General features: G+C 40.2%; 2 protein-coding genes across 2 annotated transcripts in view; both read left to right on the top strand.

Moving 5' to 3' along the window:
* The window catches only part of LOC118408692 (histone H3.3-like type 1), a 3,705-nt gene extending 492 nt beyond the window's left edge, over positions 1 to 3,213 (top strand). Inside the window, exons 2-5 of the mRNA XM_035809546.1 lie at positions 1,637 to 1,757; positions 1,931 to 2,204; positions 2,591 to 2,659; positions 2,951 to 3,213. Coding sequence (XP_035665439.1) covers positions 1,686 to 1,757; positions 1,931 to 2,204; positions 2,591 to 2,659; positions 2,951 to 3,213 — 678 coding nt within the window. The 5' untranslated portion in view covers positions 1,637 to 1,685. The remainder of the gene's footprint in view (positions 1 to 1,636; positions 1,758 to 1,930; positions 2,205 to 2,590; positions 2,660 to 2,950) is intronic.
* A 7,027-nt stretch (positions 3,214 to 10,240) lies between these two features.
* On the top strand, positions 10,241 to 16,772 carry LOC118408693. The gene is made up of 10 exons (XM_035809548.1): positions 10,241 to 10,315; positions 11,303 to 11,471; positions 11,911 to 12,005; positions 12,171 to 12,272; positions 13,729 to 13,818; positions 14,018 to 14,145; positions 14,658 to 14,813; positions 15,114 to 15,191; positions 15,787 to 15,968; positions 16,488 to 16,772. The coding sequence occupies exons 1-9, from the start codon at positions 10,252 to 10,254 to the stop codon at positions 15,892 to 15,894; spliced, it is 990 nt and encodes a 329-aa protein (XP_035665441.1). The 5' UTR covers positions 10,241 to 10,251; the 3' UTR covers positions 15,895 to 15,968; positions 16,488 to 16,772.
* The last annotated feature ends 1,907 nt before the right edge of the window (positions 16,773 to 18,679 follow it).

The raw sequence follows: 18,679 nt of genomic DNA on the forward strand, positions 1-18,679 counted from the left end.
ATTTTCTTGGTCTTTTGTTGCGTTTTTCCCGACTCGCTAAATGTGCAAACGTTATTTTTTTAATTGAGATACATGTAAAAATACAAATAAACGGACGAGGACAAAGTGACAGCGGACTCAAGTTACATTCAACTTATATTAGCGCCGCCACCTAACTTCGTAATTTGTTGTAGATATGTGTATTCTGTAATTCTGACAAGTGTATTTAGGTATATACATTGAACTGTGGAACCTCGGAAGATTCACTATTTCATATCTATGTCATGATCATGTGTATGTTATGGATCAGTAGATGAGCAAAATGCAGGGACATTGATAATTAGTTTGCATTCTCTTCGCGTATCTCTTTAGCTCATTGAAAATGTGGGGCCCAACGTTGGGTCCCTTGCTGCTGTAGCAGCATAAGTTTGTTTACTGCCATTTACATGTCTTATTACATATTTATACTTATTCCTAGCTAAATGCCATTTTCTTATGGTTGTCCCGTTAAGCAATTGAACAGCGAGTAAGTTTATGATTTTAGCTTTTTGGTCTGGTTGCTTTTGTTTTCCTCGCAATGTTTATATTCAGGTCAGCGTGTTCGCGGTAGTGGGTTTTTTTTTTGGTGCATTTTGTTAAGCAGCAAGTTGTGGATGGAATGTAACATATTTTCAAACGAATCTTATGTAATTCATTCCGGATTGATGGTTTGATGGTTTACGGAAAGTCCGTATAACCTATGTGTTAAAGTATATACGTACGGTGTTAAAAACAATGATATCTCACGCAGGTATTTAGGTGCCCCTGCCGCCCTCCATTCTCTAGTATTGTTAGTTTTAGGGCTAAATAATTTTCCCCTATGCCTGTCCGTACATAAAGCGATTATAGGATATGTAGAATGAAAGTTATTCAAATGAAGTATTAAACTACTCTACTTCAGTGCAAATATCGCCCGTTTCAGGTTTGTTATGCCAGCCAAGATAATAAAAAGACAAATTGGCACTCACTGTGAGCGAAGCGCCATGTCAATCATAGCTTGAATCTGTAGCTTTAACCTTACAATACGAACTACTGTTTCAAATCATGTTCAGACATTATTGAATACATATGATGAGACATTTTAGGTGATATCTGGAAACGTGTCAAATAATTATATGCTTTAAGTCGCTTAAAAGATTACCAGTGTGTGAAAGAATTTGAAAATACTGTACATTGAAAGCAGTGAAAGACGAAACACATTTTATTTCCAAGTGTTCATTCAACCAAACCGAAAGAATCACTTTGTTCAGAGAAGCCACAAAGACATATCCCAACTTCCCCTCACTTACAGACGAACAGAAAGCCACTTTTCTCTTGAAATCGCTGAACCCACAAATTGTAGAAAATGTGGGGCTTTTCGTCTCCCTCTTCTTCCAAAAAAAGAAGCAAACCCAACCTGTTTAGAAATAGCCAACACTAGTATTAGAGTAAAATATTACTTATAACTGTTCATTGTCACTTGTATATCTCCTATGTTTATACCATACACTTGCAATTAGCCCTCGGGCATGAAATTACAAATAAACTTCTTCTAAACTTCTTAATAAAGGGGAATCCGGTGAGGCGATGTCCTACAATAGTTTATGTGTATTGAATGTTTGTTTTTGTATTGTTCCAGATTGAGGCTATTTGTCGACTTCATTCCGTAGAGCAAGACAGGAGGAAAGATGATTCTGAAAGCTGCCCTGCTTGTCGCCATGGTGATGGTTGCCACCGCAGCATATGAAGCTGATAGCGGGGTAAGATTTTTTTGGGGGTTGTTCTTTTTTAATTGAAGCTATCAACGTGAATTTGCATGAAAGAGAACCATTGCAAATAGATATTGCCTAAGGGAGGGATGTTAGGTTATTTGCCTAATGATATAGATATCGTATATCTTATGCAGCTGTGGCTTTCACACTTTCTCAAACAGGAGGATCTTAGCAAAACCTCCGAATTCGACCAACAACAGCTCGACGACGCCGGCACTTATCGCGACAACATCCAGGGCATCACCAAGCCCGCCATCCGTCGTCTGGCTCGCCGTGGCGGCGTCAAGCGCATCTCCGGCCTCATCTACGAGGAGACCCGAGGCGTTCTCAAAGTCTTCCTGGAGAACGTGATCCGCGACGCAGTGACCTACACCGAGCATGCCAAGCGCAAGACCGTCACCGCCCTGGACGTTGTCTACGCTTTCAAACGCGAAGGTTGCACTTAAGGCTTCGTCTAATAAGTGCGAAGTGTCTTACCCAAAACGATCGCACATATTTCTCATATATTGTAGACGTTAATCATAGCATTTATCTCTTTATATAATTTCAAACAGTGGCGTGCATATACTAACTCGCATGCATACATATAAAACAGATGAGAATTGGTCTGGAGTTGTTACATTGTTCTTAATTAACATTTCTCAAGAATTAACCTTTTTACGTTTGTTTCTTGCTGCATAAACAGCGTTAACCACTTTGATGATATCTGATCTGTCCGCCTATATATCACACGTGTTTCTGTTGGGAAAGATGCAAGACATTAAAAAGATAATCTTTAAGGTGAATAACATTTTTTCTTTCTTTCTCCAATGTTTCTCCAGCTCGCATCAAGCCAGCAGAAAAGGATTTCGCCCATGACTCGTATTTCACCAAAGTCGACCTACAGGCGGGTAATAAGGGAACCCACTAAGCTTTTTTTGATATTTTGAACGTATGAATGTCCATAGTACATGTTCTAATCCTTTAACCCACTCCCCAACACAAGCTGCACTCTTTTCAAAGCCAAACACTTTTCAAACTATCATAGCTTTGGTGGAAGGAAGGTAGGGTATCAACCCTTAAGCTGCCGGAGTTTCAGTCCAGTTAATATTGTCAATGCCAACCAAGTAAAGGGTTTTAAAAGTCTGCTACGCATGATGGAGTAGATTTTGCATATCTGTATTTTCTGTCCAAAAACATAGTGTTGATTGAGATCAAAGACAGGTCGACGGAGCTGCTCATCCGCAAGCTGCCCTTCCAGCGCCTGGTGCGGGAGATCGCCCAAGACTTCAAGACCGACCTGCGCTTCCAGAGCTCGGCGGTCTTGGCCCTGCAGGAAGCCAGCGAGGCTTACCTGGTCGGTCTCTTCGAGGACACCAACCTGTGCGCCATCCACGCCAAGCGTGTCACCATCATGCCCAAGGACATCCAGCTCGCACGCCGCATCCGAGGGGAACGCGCCTAAGGAGCACGATCGACAAGCCGGCACCCACGGCTGCACAGTGGCCATTGCTGAGCACCCCAGCCTTGTCTAGCTGACAATAGATAAACATAGTATTTACCTATTGCTACTGTAACACAACTCAGCTCCGTCTGGCTAACAAATAATTAGCAAAGTATTTGGTTATCTAGTGCTACTGTAACACAACCTAGATCCGTCTCATGTAAAAGTAAACAGTTTATATTTGTGCCATACGCTCAGATTCTAGTAATACACCGTGTCATCTTTATTTTCTGTAGATCATTTCATTTTTCGTTGTTTATTGACAGTCATCAAATCTGATTTCTGATTTAATGTATATGTAAGCATAACTACAAATTACCTGCTGCCATAGGATGCCAGAAACATCATGTGTGATGATAATGCCAACTTCCGTGTTAATGATATTGTAATTTACTGTCAATCAAATCAAGACTGGGAGTCGGCTTTGCAATGTTGAACAAGACAAAAATTAAATTCATTCTTGGATGAAATAACTTGTTTGGTCTTCTTTTTCAATGACTCTGTTATTGTTTTAAAAATATGTAGAAGGACTCTGCCAGCATAATTTGGCTAAACATGGCACCGTATGTTGAATAGCTGTTGTGTACAATAAGAATGTGGATGTATGTTAACTAGAATGTTAAGCTTTATCCTATGCCTCTATTTTGTACCTTATATAATAGCTGTTGCCATACTTTGTACCATGTACAATTGTCGTGCAATAAAGTTCTTCTATAATGTTGTTTACGCATGGTTAAAACCGGCAGGGTTGTTTTTCTACAATTAAAACGAGAGTAGGGTGGGCGTACAATGACCAGGCCCAACTGTTGAAAATACTCTGCTGTTCCATAAGGCCTAAAAGTGTGTTTGTGTGTGTGTTTGTGTGTGTGTTTGTGTGTGTGTTTGTGTGTGTGTGTGTGTGTGTGTGTGTGTGTGTGCGTGAGCGAGCGAGCGAGCGAGCGAGAGGGAGAGAGAGCTCGAGAGTGAGTGAGAGAGAGAGAGAGAGAGAGAGGGAGATATTAATTAACTGGAACTGAAGATTGAGAACATAGTGGTTCCAATTGCGAAGTCAATGACACGAGTTGTAAACGCCATGACATGCATGACCCGCCTTTGAGATGTTCTTACGACTGACTTTCTCAGTCAAGCAGGCAGATATGATATGACGTAACCTAAAGTCATCCTATATTAGATCCACCAAGGAGGTTAAAAAAATCTTTTTTAACCTCCTTGAATCCACCAAATCAAAGTTCTCTTCACAAGTATAAAATCTTTTAGATATTACGTTGCTGCTCTTTTGCAGTTTCAGTTTAATTCGTACATACATTCAAGCACACACAATACAAGCCATTAAATATTTATGTCGACGCGTTCTCGAGTTATGACAGCTTGAGGCACTTTACACCATCTTCTCCTCTCGTAGAGGAGTACCTAGCTTCGACTAAGGACCTCTCTCGTCGTTAAATAAAGGTCCTCTGTTTAAGGGCAGCCAAACAAACTTCCAAGGAACAAACCACCCAAACAAACTCCCCCCCCCCCCTCGGTCCGCGCGGAAGAAAACTGCATTGAAAACCCTTATTTTTCTTTCTTCTGCGTCCTATAAGAAGCTATTGCAAGGTAAAAAAGTAATTTGAAAGCAGCAAGAAAGCGTTAGACAGGCATCTAGTTTGGAATTGCGTCTCAACTATAGGGTGAAGACGACACAAATACATAAAATAGGGAAAGTTTGAGAAACCGGAAGTGACTTTTCGGGTGTAGCTCATAGTTAACCATTATGCTTTTTTTTTAAATGAAACGGCAGCCAAATGAAAGGACAGCCAGTTCAAAGTCTAGATCTTAACTCCTAACATTACATAATTGTACAATCTGTAGTTACTAGAACGCAAAGTCGTCACAATTATTTAGATAAAGACGCTTTGCTATCAGGTAAGATTTCACAAATGTACAGTGTGCACATGTGGCACGGCCTCGGTGCTGATTATATCATCAGGAGCTAGGAGACTCAGGCACTTTGCACATGGATTGCTAGAGGTCGCTGCTGCATAGTGCAGTTCGTTTGATTATACGACTGATCATGAGGTACACGGTCTAGCAGCGACTTCCAACGGTTGATATTCAAAATGCATACACTTTTGTTATTAGCTTCATGTTAAACTATTATCATAGCGTTATAATGACTCCATCCTAAAGTCTATTTTACTGTAATATTTTATTTTGATAAAAGATATTGTGAGAATCGTTCAGAAATTCACCTAGGATACTTTATGTTAACCTAGCTTACGGGAGAACAACCTCCTCCCTCTAAGGTTTTTTTCTCACCTGTTCGATGGTATTCATTTTGGCCAAATGACCGGGCTTGTTCCATGCTATCAATTCATTCTGAACGGCCTTGTTACATCCTAGAATGTCGTCTATCCTAAAAGCGCTTTTAGGATAGAAGCGCTTTTAGGATAGACCGGCATCCAAAATGTGCTTCTATCCTAAAAGCGCTTATGGGATATCCAGAACACGTCGCAAGCGAGGAGCGCATTCTGGATATCCTGAATGCGCTTCTGTCGGAGCGCATTCAGGATAAGCCGGCGTGTTTATCCAGAACGTGCACTTGTGGGAGGAGCTTAGTGTCTTAGGAGGCGGAGACTATCTTGTATGTGATTTTTCGTAGTCAACCCGAGGCCGCCATCTTTGTTCTCCCACGAGGTCACTTCCGGGTCTGATTGTGATAGAAGATCGCATATACTTACACCAAATCAACGTAGTTTGCAAAAACCAAATCATTTTTAGGGACTCCGTGGCCCGATCTAACCCTCACATAATCACGTAAAATCTAGGTTCAGCGCTTGCTTTATAAACTGCGTATTTCCATCACGTAGATTACGGCAGGTGTCGCGAGGTCGAACTAAATATGGAAACTTTGGTGTAAACAATCGCCAGAAGTGACCGCTGCCATTTTCTCGTGACGTGTTGACTGCATGGACCCAACACACCGAGGTAGTATCGCTATCTCCGGTTCGATAGTTCGAAACAAAACCAGAAGCTGAAATTCAGCAAACCATTAACAAAGTCAACCTGCACAGGAGAAGACAGATGTCGGCCGCCTTCGACAGGAGCGCATTCAGGATATCCAGAATGCGCTTCTTCGCTTGCGACGTGTTCTGGATATCCTAGAAGCGCTTTTAGGATAGACGCAGATTTTGGATGCAGATCTATCCCAAATGTGCTTCTATCCCAAAAGCGCTTCTAGGATATCCAGAATGCGCTCCTTCGCTTGCGACGTACTCTGGATATCCCAGAAGCGCTTTTGGGATACAGTACATTTTATCCCAGAAGCGCTTTTTAGGATAGACGACAAGATACTTTTCTTGTTAGACGAACATCTGCTTCTATCCCAGAAGCACTTTTGCGATAGAATACAACCTGGGAACTGAATGGCTTGGGGAATTGATCAATGTGCAGCTTGCTGGACGTTTTCACTGACTGTCATCATGTTTTATTATGGTACATTTTGTAATACATTTTATATGGTACATTTTGTAGTACATCTTGGGATGCACTATTGAGAATTGCTTTCTGTGTCTTCCATGCACAATTAGATTGATGAAAATCATATAGTGAGAATCAAAAGGACAAAATAGTGTTTAATCTGCATGGAATTAAGTTTGATAAATGTCCCATTATCTGTGTACACTGTATACATATTGTATTCAGCAGTGTATAATTACCTCTGTGCATTAACTTGCAATAAAGATAACTTCCATCAGAAGATTTGTCATCTTTTCTTTTCATATCCATGAAGGAGAAATAAAAGCTACTATACAGTACGACAGGGCTTTGAGAAATTTCATCACTAACTAAAAAGACTGTTGCAGATATATATCATCACATTCAGTCCCTCCATGCTTTTATTTCAGAAACAAGATGTCTTGAATAAATGACTCTAAATGGTGGAATTCGCACATCAGCCAGCATTCAGCGCAATTATCGCAAGTAGACTGTCGCGACGTCTCGCGATCGCGAGGTCGAACCAAATATGGAAACAATCACCGCTTGCGGTCTTGTCAATCACCATGATTGACGGCGGCAAAGAAGCGCGTCTGGGATATCCAGGATGCGCTCTGACTTAGGGCGCTTTTAGAATAGAAGCACATTTAGGATGCAGGCTTATCCCAGAAGTGTTTCTATCCTAAAAGCGCTTTTGGGCTAGAGCACATTTGGGATAGTACAGCCTCATGGTCATACCTTTTCCAGGCTACGTAATTTTGTGTGTTCTCACAGTCGGGAACGTTCTAGGCTATCATCCCATTTCGAATGGCCACATTAGATCGGTACTGACCTTAGTGCTGATAATTACATTCAAAGCAGAGAAAGCCCCAGAGGGCCGTGCGCTTTGAATATGGATCACTAGAGGTCGCTGCATGAATTTTGAATCGTACATGACATATTAAGGGGGCACACCCCAGTTTATTTGGGGGTTCAAATGGAGGCGGCACACCCTCAAGTCTAGCGAGCATCTCTTCCAGGGAATTATCCTGAAGCAAAATAACTGGTTATGGGGTGAGAGGATATTCCTTCAGCTACAAGACCAACTGAGTTCCGATCCTTCAACTTCTCTAATTTTGAAAAGATATAGGGAAAAACATTATTTTCATGTCAAAAATGATGCACTAAATCGGGCATTTTCGCATTGGATTAAACAGATGAAGAAGATTTTCCGGCAAGCACGACTGATACTGCCAGAAAGAGGAAAGTCTAAAGAGTAATCCAGCTAGTTATGAAGAAAATTCTAGTACTACAGATTTTTTATAATCCAAGACGTGCGGCATTGCAACTTGGCTCAACACAGCGCTTCAGAAGTCAATCTAGGTCACGGGCCTGTAATTACATTTAGGCGTAGGAATATCCCGGAAGTAAGGCGCGGACCAAAACACAATTTGCACCCAAAACACACCATTTCCTACGCTTTGCTGCCATGTAACTGTTTAATGTCATTTCGCAGGAAATAATGAGAAATGTCAAATCAAACATAGACCCTCGGAAGCCTTTCTTCACTTTTTTGTCGCGCACTACCTCGGAAGAACTGGAGTGTGCACCGTTAACCTTGCAGCCCTGTTGAGCTCACCTGTTAACATGGAAACGTTCTGTACTCCTCAGCTCTTGCAGACGAGATTGACGAGATAGACTTCTGTAACCATGGTGACGATTACTAAGGTGACATGGATGCGGAGAGAGACATGCAGTCTTCAGATGTTGTCCTCAGTAAACACATCGGTCAAAGATGCCTCTTCTTGTTAATAAGATTCAGCAGAAATATACTTGTAATTTGGTAACACAATTAAATCTGTATTCCTGGGTAAGTCTGGAGATTACTGCCGGATGTCCATTTTAGTGACATCTATCACTAGATTCTTCAGCATCACTAGGAAAGAGTGATGGATGTCACTCTAAGCAATCTCCAGATCTTATCCATTACAATAGACAACAAAACTGAATAATCTATATATGGAGAAGGAAAAGGGAAGATAGAAGGAAGATAAGCAGCAAAAAAACAGCCAAGAAAAATCTTTAATACACGTAAAATGTTTGCGCACTGTTACTGACTGAAGCAGAACGAAGACAAGGGAGGCACAATCAAGCAGATTTTTGTTTCTCAATCTATTTGCAGTATGAAAATTCATGATCTGCATTTGCAATGTATTACCACAGGACAAACAAAACAGAAATATCAAGGCTCCCCCTTCTACCAAGAAAACAATACCTCATGAAAATAAAACTATTTACAGTACATTGGAAAGTGCAGAATATAGCTGCATCAATTATGTTTCAAAATAAGTCCATGTAAATCTTGTATTCATTTATGGAAAACCAACCGCTATTTCATAATGACATTTGTGGTAATTCCTCACAGGAGAAATTTTCTTCGCATGGCACAATGTCAACAGACCAGTACATGATGACAAAGCCGGCTGCACTAGGATATATAAACATTGGAAAAAAGATTGAATATTGCGGTTTGGTATCAATATGATTGGAATATTTTATAGTTTGCACCTCAAAGTTAAGAATTCTGAGCCCAAGTATGATCCCTTTCTCAATTTTGCCTCAAGTATACACTGGTCAGTCTCATTTCACAAACTGACCGATTTAATCGTAATACGTCTAGTAATCGAAAATCTGCACCAGTGAAAACTGCACACATTGCATTGTAACTGTTTCATTTTGATATATACTACTTTTGATATGGATTTTGCGTAAAAATATGATTGGAAAGCTTTTTTATATTCTTCACGAAGCCAGAGTTTTAGATTCAAAAATTCAGCTACAGTTTGCATTTATCAGGTAAATGTCATTATAATCATCATAACCGTCATCTAGCCTGGGCTAAGTTCATTCTCCCTCTACTCTGTAGACCCACTCCGCCAAGCCTGCATTCTACTTTCACTCTAATTAAACATCACAATAGGTACCGTTAAAACAGACCAAAACTATGGTGCAACATGGATAGCTTATATTTTCCTTGATCTTGCACGTGCACTCCATAATGATTGATGGCATGATCACGCCTACATTACACATGCTCACATGTCGACGTCTTTCGTGTGATTGGGTGAACTTTTATATTTAGACTCAATGCATTAGTATGTACCGTAGCTCCTCCCTTTGGAAAAAAATGATATAAAGATTGAATGATATAAAGCGCGACATTGCCATTTATATTTCAGGCTACGAACACTGCCAATTTGTTCACTGATTGTTTCAATGTCCAGCTGTCGTTGTTGTTCTTTGGACAGGTTTTCAGTTCAAATACTTATTTTTTCCCCTTACTTTATCTAGCAATAACTGTGTCTATTGGTGCTGTGTTGGCCTGGTTAGGACTACAGGAAGGCTTGGACTGTAACTAAGGACTAGAGGACTAGTCTCTTGCGGCAATCCTTTGTTCTTAAGATCTTGTGGTCTTTTCATATCTTTTTTTTTTTTGTGACATTTTCCTTTAACTGCAGCACGAGTAACATCTACGGTGGCAACATGTGGTGGAAACTACCCCTTGTGATCTGCGCGGTGGCAGTATTCAACATCGGCTCAAATGCCGGTAGGTGAGAAATCATTCCAGACACAAGCAAAACGCTCTTAGCAAGTGTTCGCTTTCGAAAAGAAACTTTTACCGAAAGGCATATCTAAGGTGAGACGAGACGAAATCTGAAATCTAATTTTTTTTTTTTAAATTGTACCAACTTTACTGTTGTTGTTGGCATCCGTCTGTCTCGGAAGACAATGGTAGGCGGACGGGTTTAAGGCGACCCGTCTGCCTGGCCTGCACTTGGGGTTTTAAGGTGAAGGAGGGGTGTGCACGTCCTTCTCCACCCTCTCGTCCACTGGCACACTAGTCCTACAGGGGCAACTGTATGCAACGTGTAAGACAGCCCCAGCAGATGCAGGTTTGTTTATTGGAGTTTCCGTCTCCTAGGAGGACTTCCGACCAAGGATGCAAGGTCCGGGGTTCAAATCCGCTTGCCGTGTCACCGATCTTGTGCCCTTGGGAAAGGCACTTTACACGACTTTCCTCACCTAACTCAGGTGTGAATGAGTACCTAGCTGCGGCTAGTGGCAGTGACAGGCCTTTGTGGTGGTAAAAGGCCATAGGGGCATGTTCGGGCATGACGCACCCGCCATGACACATGAGTCAGGGGTAGGAGGAACCCCTTGAATCCCAACTTTACTAATGGTTTGTTTCATATGGCTAAATGTTCTAAAACTTGTTGGACATACACAACTTCCAATGATTGTGTTATTTATGAAGTGCTTTATAATCTTGAAAAGGTGAATGCAGGTCTACGTTGGGTAATTAACAAATACAAACCCTAAGATCTTCTTTTAAGAATTGATTTTGCAACAAAGGTCCTCTTCCCTTAATTGGCAACGCAATAGATATCATTTGTTGTGCTAACTTGCTGTTGAAGAAGATTTTGAGAACAAGTCCAGACGCAAGAAAATAAACAAACCCCTTATGTCTAACTGGCAATGGATCTGTCAACACCAGCGGAGCATACGATGACGCACTTCCGCCCTCTGCTTTCAGATCCAACATCCGTATTGAGCGATGAGCCACGACACCGACAGAAAAGGAACTTGTTGCAGTTTGGGAGAATGACATGGAAGGTAACCGGGCGCTTTCCCCTGGACTACAACAACTACGGCTGCTACTGTGGGTGGGGCGGGGCAGGAATACCTGTGGACGGCATTGACATGTACGTACATACTCTTCCATCGAGGGCGTTATGATATTGCCTTTGAATCACATACTAAAGTAGAAAGGCAACAGTTGAAAACAAATGCAGAATATTTCAACCATCTCCCAACCCATTAAAAAATGGACTGTTCCAAAAGTGAACCTCAAAACAAGTCGATCTCTGTGTGAGAATCGACACTTTGTGTGGCGTTTCCACACTTCATCTAAATAATTGGACTTTGAACATAATACATATCACCTCGGTCCATAATTGAATTTTGAACAAAAAAACACCTCGCGAGAATGGAACATTTCGATGGTACCTACATGTAAAATTAACAACACTTCCGGTCAAAAGAAAAAAAGAATTTTGAATCACCACCACGTCCAAAATTGATTTCATAAAGTCACCAGCTCCATGCTGATTAACCTTTTTAAAGTATTGTTTTTTCTTCTAGATGCTGCAGAGACCATGACGCATGTTATCGTAGAGTGAAGTGGCCCAAGTGGGCCACATACAAGTATGCTGCTGCCGCTGGAACCGTGACGTGTTGTATGTACATGGATCCATTGGGAAAACTTTTTATCACTAACTGATTGTTTGCACGGTCAACATTTGTTTTTATCATTATTTGGCAGGAAATGAGTGAGCTGTCGATACAATCCGTGATGTTATTCATCCACTCAAAATTATTCAATTAACTTTCTATCACCACAGTTGATCCACCCGGATCCAACAAACGTGCAGTGTGCGATTGTGACCGGACGGCTGTTCTGTGCTTCAACGCAAACGTGTACACACCGGCAAAGCCACCCTGCCGTAAATACATTTCTTTTTTCCCCACTATGCCACGCGTGTGCATGCAGTAAAAGCAATTTGTGATAGTGCTGCTGCATATTATGTCAATTTAATCAATTTGTTGCAATGAGAGCTGGTACTTTAAATGCAAATGTAAGCTGGAAGGAGACAATTAGAGCTGTATGACCTCAACTTTTTTTCAAAAGCACCTGGCCTAGGGTTGTTGTCTGGAGTTACTGAAACATATGAATCTTATTTCTTTATAGAATTTAAGAAACGTTCCATCCTGCCAAATTGTTGCTTCATATAAACCCGTGTGCTCAACGTATCTATATGTATAAAATCATGTTGTACGGTTGCGAAACTTGGGGCAAGGATTATCTGAATGACTAATGTCCTATCAAAATAATCCAGAACAGATTCTAGTAACTCGACATGTAGAGTAGAGCTTGGTATATACCCAGTTGGTGTTGATGTTTCAATTCGTATAGTCAAATACTGGCTACGACTCAGACAATTAAACATTTCTTCACATCTGCTACAAGTAGATGCACTTCTATCACAGCAATATTTACCAGAGAATAGTCGCAGGAAAAATTGGATTCATCGTGTAAAGAATGTACTGGTACTTAATAACAGCGGTTAGTCATACATCTGGAATTCAGACATCATTGACAACAGCCTTCCATGTATATTGTTAAGGAGAAGGTTGAAAGACATCTATATTCAAACTTTCTTTTACAAGTTATCTGTAGACGAAGAAAAATTGAATTATACAAAATATGAAAACAGCATACAACATGGAAAACTACTTGTGCCATAATAATTTTGAATGCCACAATTACATTCAATCACTCCATCTTTGCATGTTATAATCTAGATTATCCCCTTGTAATTAGCACACATACAAACATTTAATGTTAGAACATTAGTATTTGTTTCTTTTTCATTTGCAATTTGCCCCATGGGCACAAATTTGCAATAGAACATCATGATGCCGTATTATTGGTAGAAGATGGTAGAAGATGAAGTGCACTTCACTGTTGATTGCGATATGTATGCGAATGACAGAAATACTCTATTTAGTTATATAGAAAGTAGATTCCCTCATTTTAGATACATGAGTAGCACTGACAAGTTTATATTTCTCATGCGTTTTGACAAACCGACAATAGCGAAACCCATACAGTCCTACATTTTCACTATCACCAAGAAGCGAGAAGAAGCCGAACTTTTGTGTTAGACTAGATTTGTGACACTTTTATGTATGTATATATCCTGACTTGTTGTGACCTGTACTTAGCCCGGTTGGGCAAAATTGTACAATAAAGGTCTTCATTCATTCATTGTTGAAGGTAATTGCAAACCGCGAGGCTATGGGTCCGTCGGAGCAATGTTTTCTACATTTCATCTGACCTGTCGACACAAAACAGGTTTTATTCAATCCATCAGTTTTGAAATGTTCACTTGCTTACAGCTCCACCTCCACCTCCACCACCACCACCTCCACCTGGTGAGGAGGAACCAACTAGTTATGAGGAACCAACTGAAGAGCCAACGACCATCGGTGAGAACATTTTTTCTTCGCCCTTAGCGCCGTAGTGTAGCATAAGGCATAAAATACAGTCTCACTCTTTATCTGTGATTTGAAATATGTCCATAAAATCAAATTGGTTCAGACAAAGCTTTCATGGGTACAAAGTTTGCACATAAGCTGTCAAAGGCTGGCAATGACACAAATCTTTGTGTTCATCTTTGAATTGAAGACCAGTGTCCTGTGGATCTCATGTTCCTGATTGACGGATCCTATAGTATCGGTCGGGAGGGATTTGAGAAGGCTAGAGACTACATCTCATACATCGTAGGATGCTTCAGCGAAGACACCGATATCAATGTAAGTAAACAATTACCAAGTTTGCATTTCGTTTTCTTCCAGAAATATACATAAATATAGACGTAAATGTAGCTCAATTAAGGCCACAGCAAGTAAATTTTATGGATGACGCCCAAGGCAGGCTGCACAGATAATGAGATCAAGGCTACCAGTCTAATGTCACTTCTACATACAGTTGTTAGATTACCACACAACCTATTTACCTATTTCGGTCTATCTGACCATCCATGAAGAAAATCCTTTTTTTTTCTGAAATAAGGTGAAAGTTAATCAGCGCGCGAATGTCACCCATAAAATTTACTTGCCGTGGCCTTACAACCAATCCCTTTTACTGTTTTAAATGCATTTCTGCAAAGTAAGACATCATTTTTTAAAGATATTATAACATGTGTACATGCATTCAGTGTACAGCTCATACTTTTGTTTTTTTCCGTAGATGATGTCTTGGCTTTTAATAAATTGTAATCTATTGTACTCTCGAGATATATATGACGCATACATATATCCTGCAGGTCGGTGTTATCCAGTATAAATGCTTACCAAATGTCGACATACCACTGGGCAGTTACACGGACATCCCGGGTCTCCAGAACGCCATTCTCAGCGACGTGGAATTTAGTGGTGGTCAAGGCAAAACCGGAGCAGCCATCAACCACATGACATGTGCGGTAGGACAATGTTGCTGATAATTATTTAGGTGACGCCATGTTAACTGCATGATTCTTAAGAACTGTTTCTATAGATTTTTTATCAAAATGATGCAAGTTGCGAAGTGGAAGGAAAATATTGTTGAGGCACATCACAACTTTTCTCTTAAACCTTTAGCTTACCTGGTCTGTAACCCAATATCATTGTATATTTAAACATTGATATGCAATACTTAGAAAGCCAATGTACAGACCAACTACCAATGATATTTCTTAATAATATTATTCACAAACCCTTTTGCATCCTTCGTGTATTTTCAGACACAGTTCCGCGAACAAGTTCGAAAGGTTGCTGTTGTGGCCACAGATGGAAGCAAGCGAGCTAAAGAAATTGCATATGTGAGTTAAGTCACGTTTTCTTTCATGTCAGCTTTGCCTTGCGGTCTGAATCAAGCTTTACAATACTTGCCAAAAGTTCCCATTCTCTAGAAACGTACTCATTTAACGTTCCTACAGATCTGGTCTTTTCCATTACAAATCTTTGTGGGGGGAGACAACATTTTCACTCTTACCCTTTGCAATTGATCGTGATATTAAACATTAACTGTGCTAGACTCTAACTTGAATCCGTCATTGTACTGAACTACCTACAGTATAATGAATACTGGATACTACTGCTTCTACTACTGATATGATTGTATGAGGGGAAAAAGGGACATTACCTATGGCGAGCCACGGGTCCAATCTGTATGCCGCATATCCATGTGATTGTGTTTACACTAAACAGTAAGGCACTGGCAGCCATTATTTGTGGATTACAAGTATTTGTAACTATATTGAACTGCAGTGATTAAATCGGTGCATGTTTGTGCTTTGTTTTTCGGTACGTTTTGTGCCTCTGCCAAAAGGAACTTTCAATGTAAGAGAAAGGTAGTTTCATTGTAAGATTTTGCCAGTTTAGTCAGTGACAAAGCTTATATTTCACCGCATTCAGGACAGTGAAGAGTCGGTTGAGTATGCTAAAAAGGCAAGAGACGCCGGCTTTGAACATCGCTACTGGAAGGGATCTCTTCATCAACGAGACTGCACTTGCCATCATTAGTGATGATCCCTCGCGAGTTGTTAATCTAGACCTGGACTATCCATGTGATGTTGCTGCCATGATCGAACAATGTGGTACGATTTTCAATTTTTGAAAATGTTTATAGCGTTTTAAACCTCTAGTAGTGAGGTTGCAACCTAAAACAGAACCGCGATTTATATTTTTATTTGTAACCAAATCATGTTGGTTGTAAACAAGTAGCACTTGTGGTAATGAATTTAAACTGTCATTGTTTTCACTTTGTAGGCTGCTCAATTATGAATAAGGAACACTGAAAAAGTTGGAATTCATTATGCAACAGTATGAGGGAGAGAGCTCCATACGTACATGCAACTTGTGCAATCAGTGAAAATTAATGTAGGTGCGGTACAAAGATGAGTTTTGTCTTTTCAAGAATCCTTCACAAGGAAGTTACGTAATGAAATCAAATTGACCATCATGTGTCAATAGAAAGCCATCATGTGAATGTATTTGTGATGTAGCTATTTTAGCGAATGCGAGATTGAAAATTGTTGTGTTTCTATGAGCATAGACAAACTAGCAACAAAGCCAACATGCTCAGAACTAATACCCATTCCATTATTACCCTGCAGCGCCATGACATCACTTTCCAGCTCTTGGAACTTATTGGCACCATGATGAAGAATCGCCAGCATAGTTTAAGAATTCATGGCAAATTATCTAAAATCACTTGGTTTAAGTTTATTTTACGAAGTATATTTGCACCTTTAAGCATCATTTCCTGTCTATTTTAATTCTGTATTTCTAATAATAGCACGGTTATATTGATCGAAATACACAATGTACTTAGTCTTTTTGCACCTGTAATACGCATGATACCTGCCATACGTGGTCGTATGATGATACAGAAAACAGTTGACCCGGGTATTTTGCCTCTACACATTAAGGGCATCGGACCGCATCCAAAGCTTAAATAAATGTGGAACCTCTTCATATACTGATCCTGTCTTCTCTCTTTAGATACATGATTACAACCTTCAGGGGACTCGAAGTGCATTTCATACAGATTTTTGTTCAAGTGAGAACTATTCCACCACGGCTGGTCTGTGTTGCTAAGGTGTAATAATGCATTATCTGGGTGAGAATAATTCACCACCTTATACAATATTTCTGCTTTGAAACACAAACACACACACAACAAGGAACAGCACAACATCTCCATGTCATATACGTAGTCTGAAACACGTAAACAATCGTGACGATAGGGTAAGAAAAACTACATAAATCACGCAGCAGGAAGTTGCCAGCCCTCAGGCAAAAAACTATCGATTCTCGTAGCCTCCGTAGCAGGCTCTTTGGGGCCTTTTTTCGGCTCATAACACACTTTTGCAGGCCATTTCTTTTTGTACTGCGTCGCTGATTGCCGGCCATCGCTGGCCAATGGATCAGGGACGGCCGGCAATCAGCTACCCAGTACAAAAAAAAAATTGACAAATCGTAGATAAGAAGGATGGGCTTATCAAGTGACTATCATCAAGAACGTTGACTGGGTCAGTCTGTTTTGACGTACTGATATCATAGACAGTCTTATTGATCTACTGTTTGTTACTTATACGTACCCAAAACTTGGATTTATATGAATATACCAGATGGTGGGTGGGATGCGAATGACGGACCAGACCATTAACATCAGGAAATGTGGCACAGTGTAGGCTGCGCACTCCATGCAAACATTGCCTAGAAAATGTAACTGGCAACGTTTCAAAATCGCGAAGAATAAGTGTCGATGTCATGATGGACAAAAATATTAATCCTAAAACACATCAAGTCTAACGATAATAAAAACTTCCTAACAATGGCTAAGCCTGTGGCTGCATAGCCGAGAGTGATGTTTTGCCTGAGTAGTATGTATACGTAATAGGACAGACAGGGCACTTGGTAACATGTAAACATAGTCGTGGGTGCAAAGTCTTGCTCATCTGGTCACCGCATCCCTTGCTATCCAATAAAAGACTTCATCGAGATATCGAATGATCGTGTTTTGAGGGAGAGGGGTACCTTTCGATGGTATCAAGTCTCTTCTGGAATTGGGAGTTGTTTCATTGATGCCCTAGACCACGAGAGAACCAAACACATGTATGTATTTCATTCATGCATATGGTAATTTGTTTAGTCAAGCACAGCTTCAAACCACACTAACCAATGTTGTGGGCAGGAGAACCATACAAAATAATTTGACACATTCTACAATGGCGACCTCATGCCTCCATGAAATATGTAGAGCTTTGTAAACTTCATGCAATTGTCTTTAACATGATATATGCATGGTGTTGTTCATCATTGACTAACAATACACATGTCACAATTATAAAATTCCCATCATCAATCATTAAGCGGTTTTGCTATTTTTACATAGATTATGCAAATAAGTTCCTCGTTTGCATATTCGGTATCTGCTTACATTCCACCTATCATAATTTACATGTGTAACATTTATCGATGTCCAAATATTAAAAAAAAATGGGATTATACGATTTCCTTATCAATTCATGTCCTCATTTGCATAACATGTATATTATGAACATCTTTGCCTAAGCTACCTGCATGCCTAAAGTGATGTCAATCCGTCAATCTGCAGTTATCATCTTTGGAATGTCTTGACAAAAAACGCCCCTGCACTTCCAAAATTACATGTTAGGTGGCTGAAACTTGCTCCACTTTTTTATGATGCTGAAAGTTATCTACCACCTAAATGTCAAGACCATATGTTTGCGACAATAGATACAGTAAATAAAAACTGCTGTGATATGATATTCTCGTTAAT

Source organism: Branchiostoma floridae, unplaced genomic scaffold, assembly GCF_000003815.2.
Source record: "Branchiostoma floridae strain S238N-H82 unplaced genomic scaffold, Bfl_VNyyK Sc7u5tJ_344, whole genome shotgun sequence".
Classification (NCBI taxonomy): domain Eukaryota; kingdom Metazoa; phylum Chordata; class Leptocardii; order Amphioxiformes; family Branchiostomatidae; genus Branchiostoma; species Branchiostoma floridae.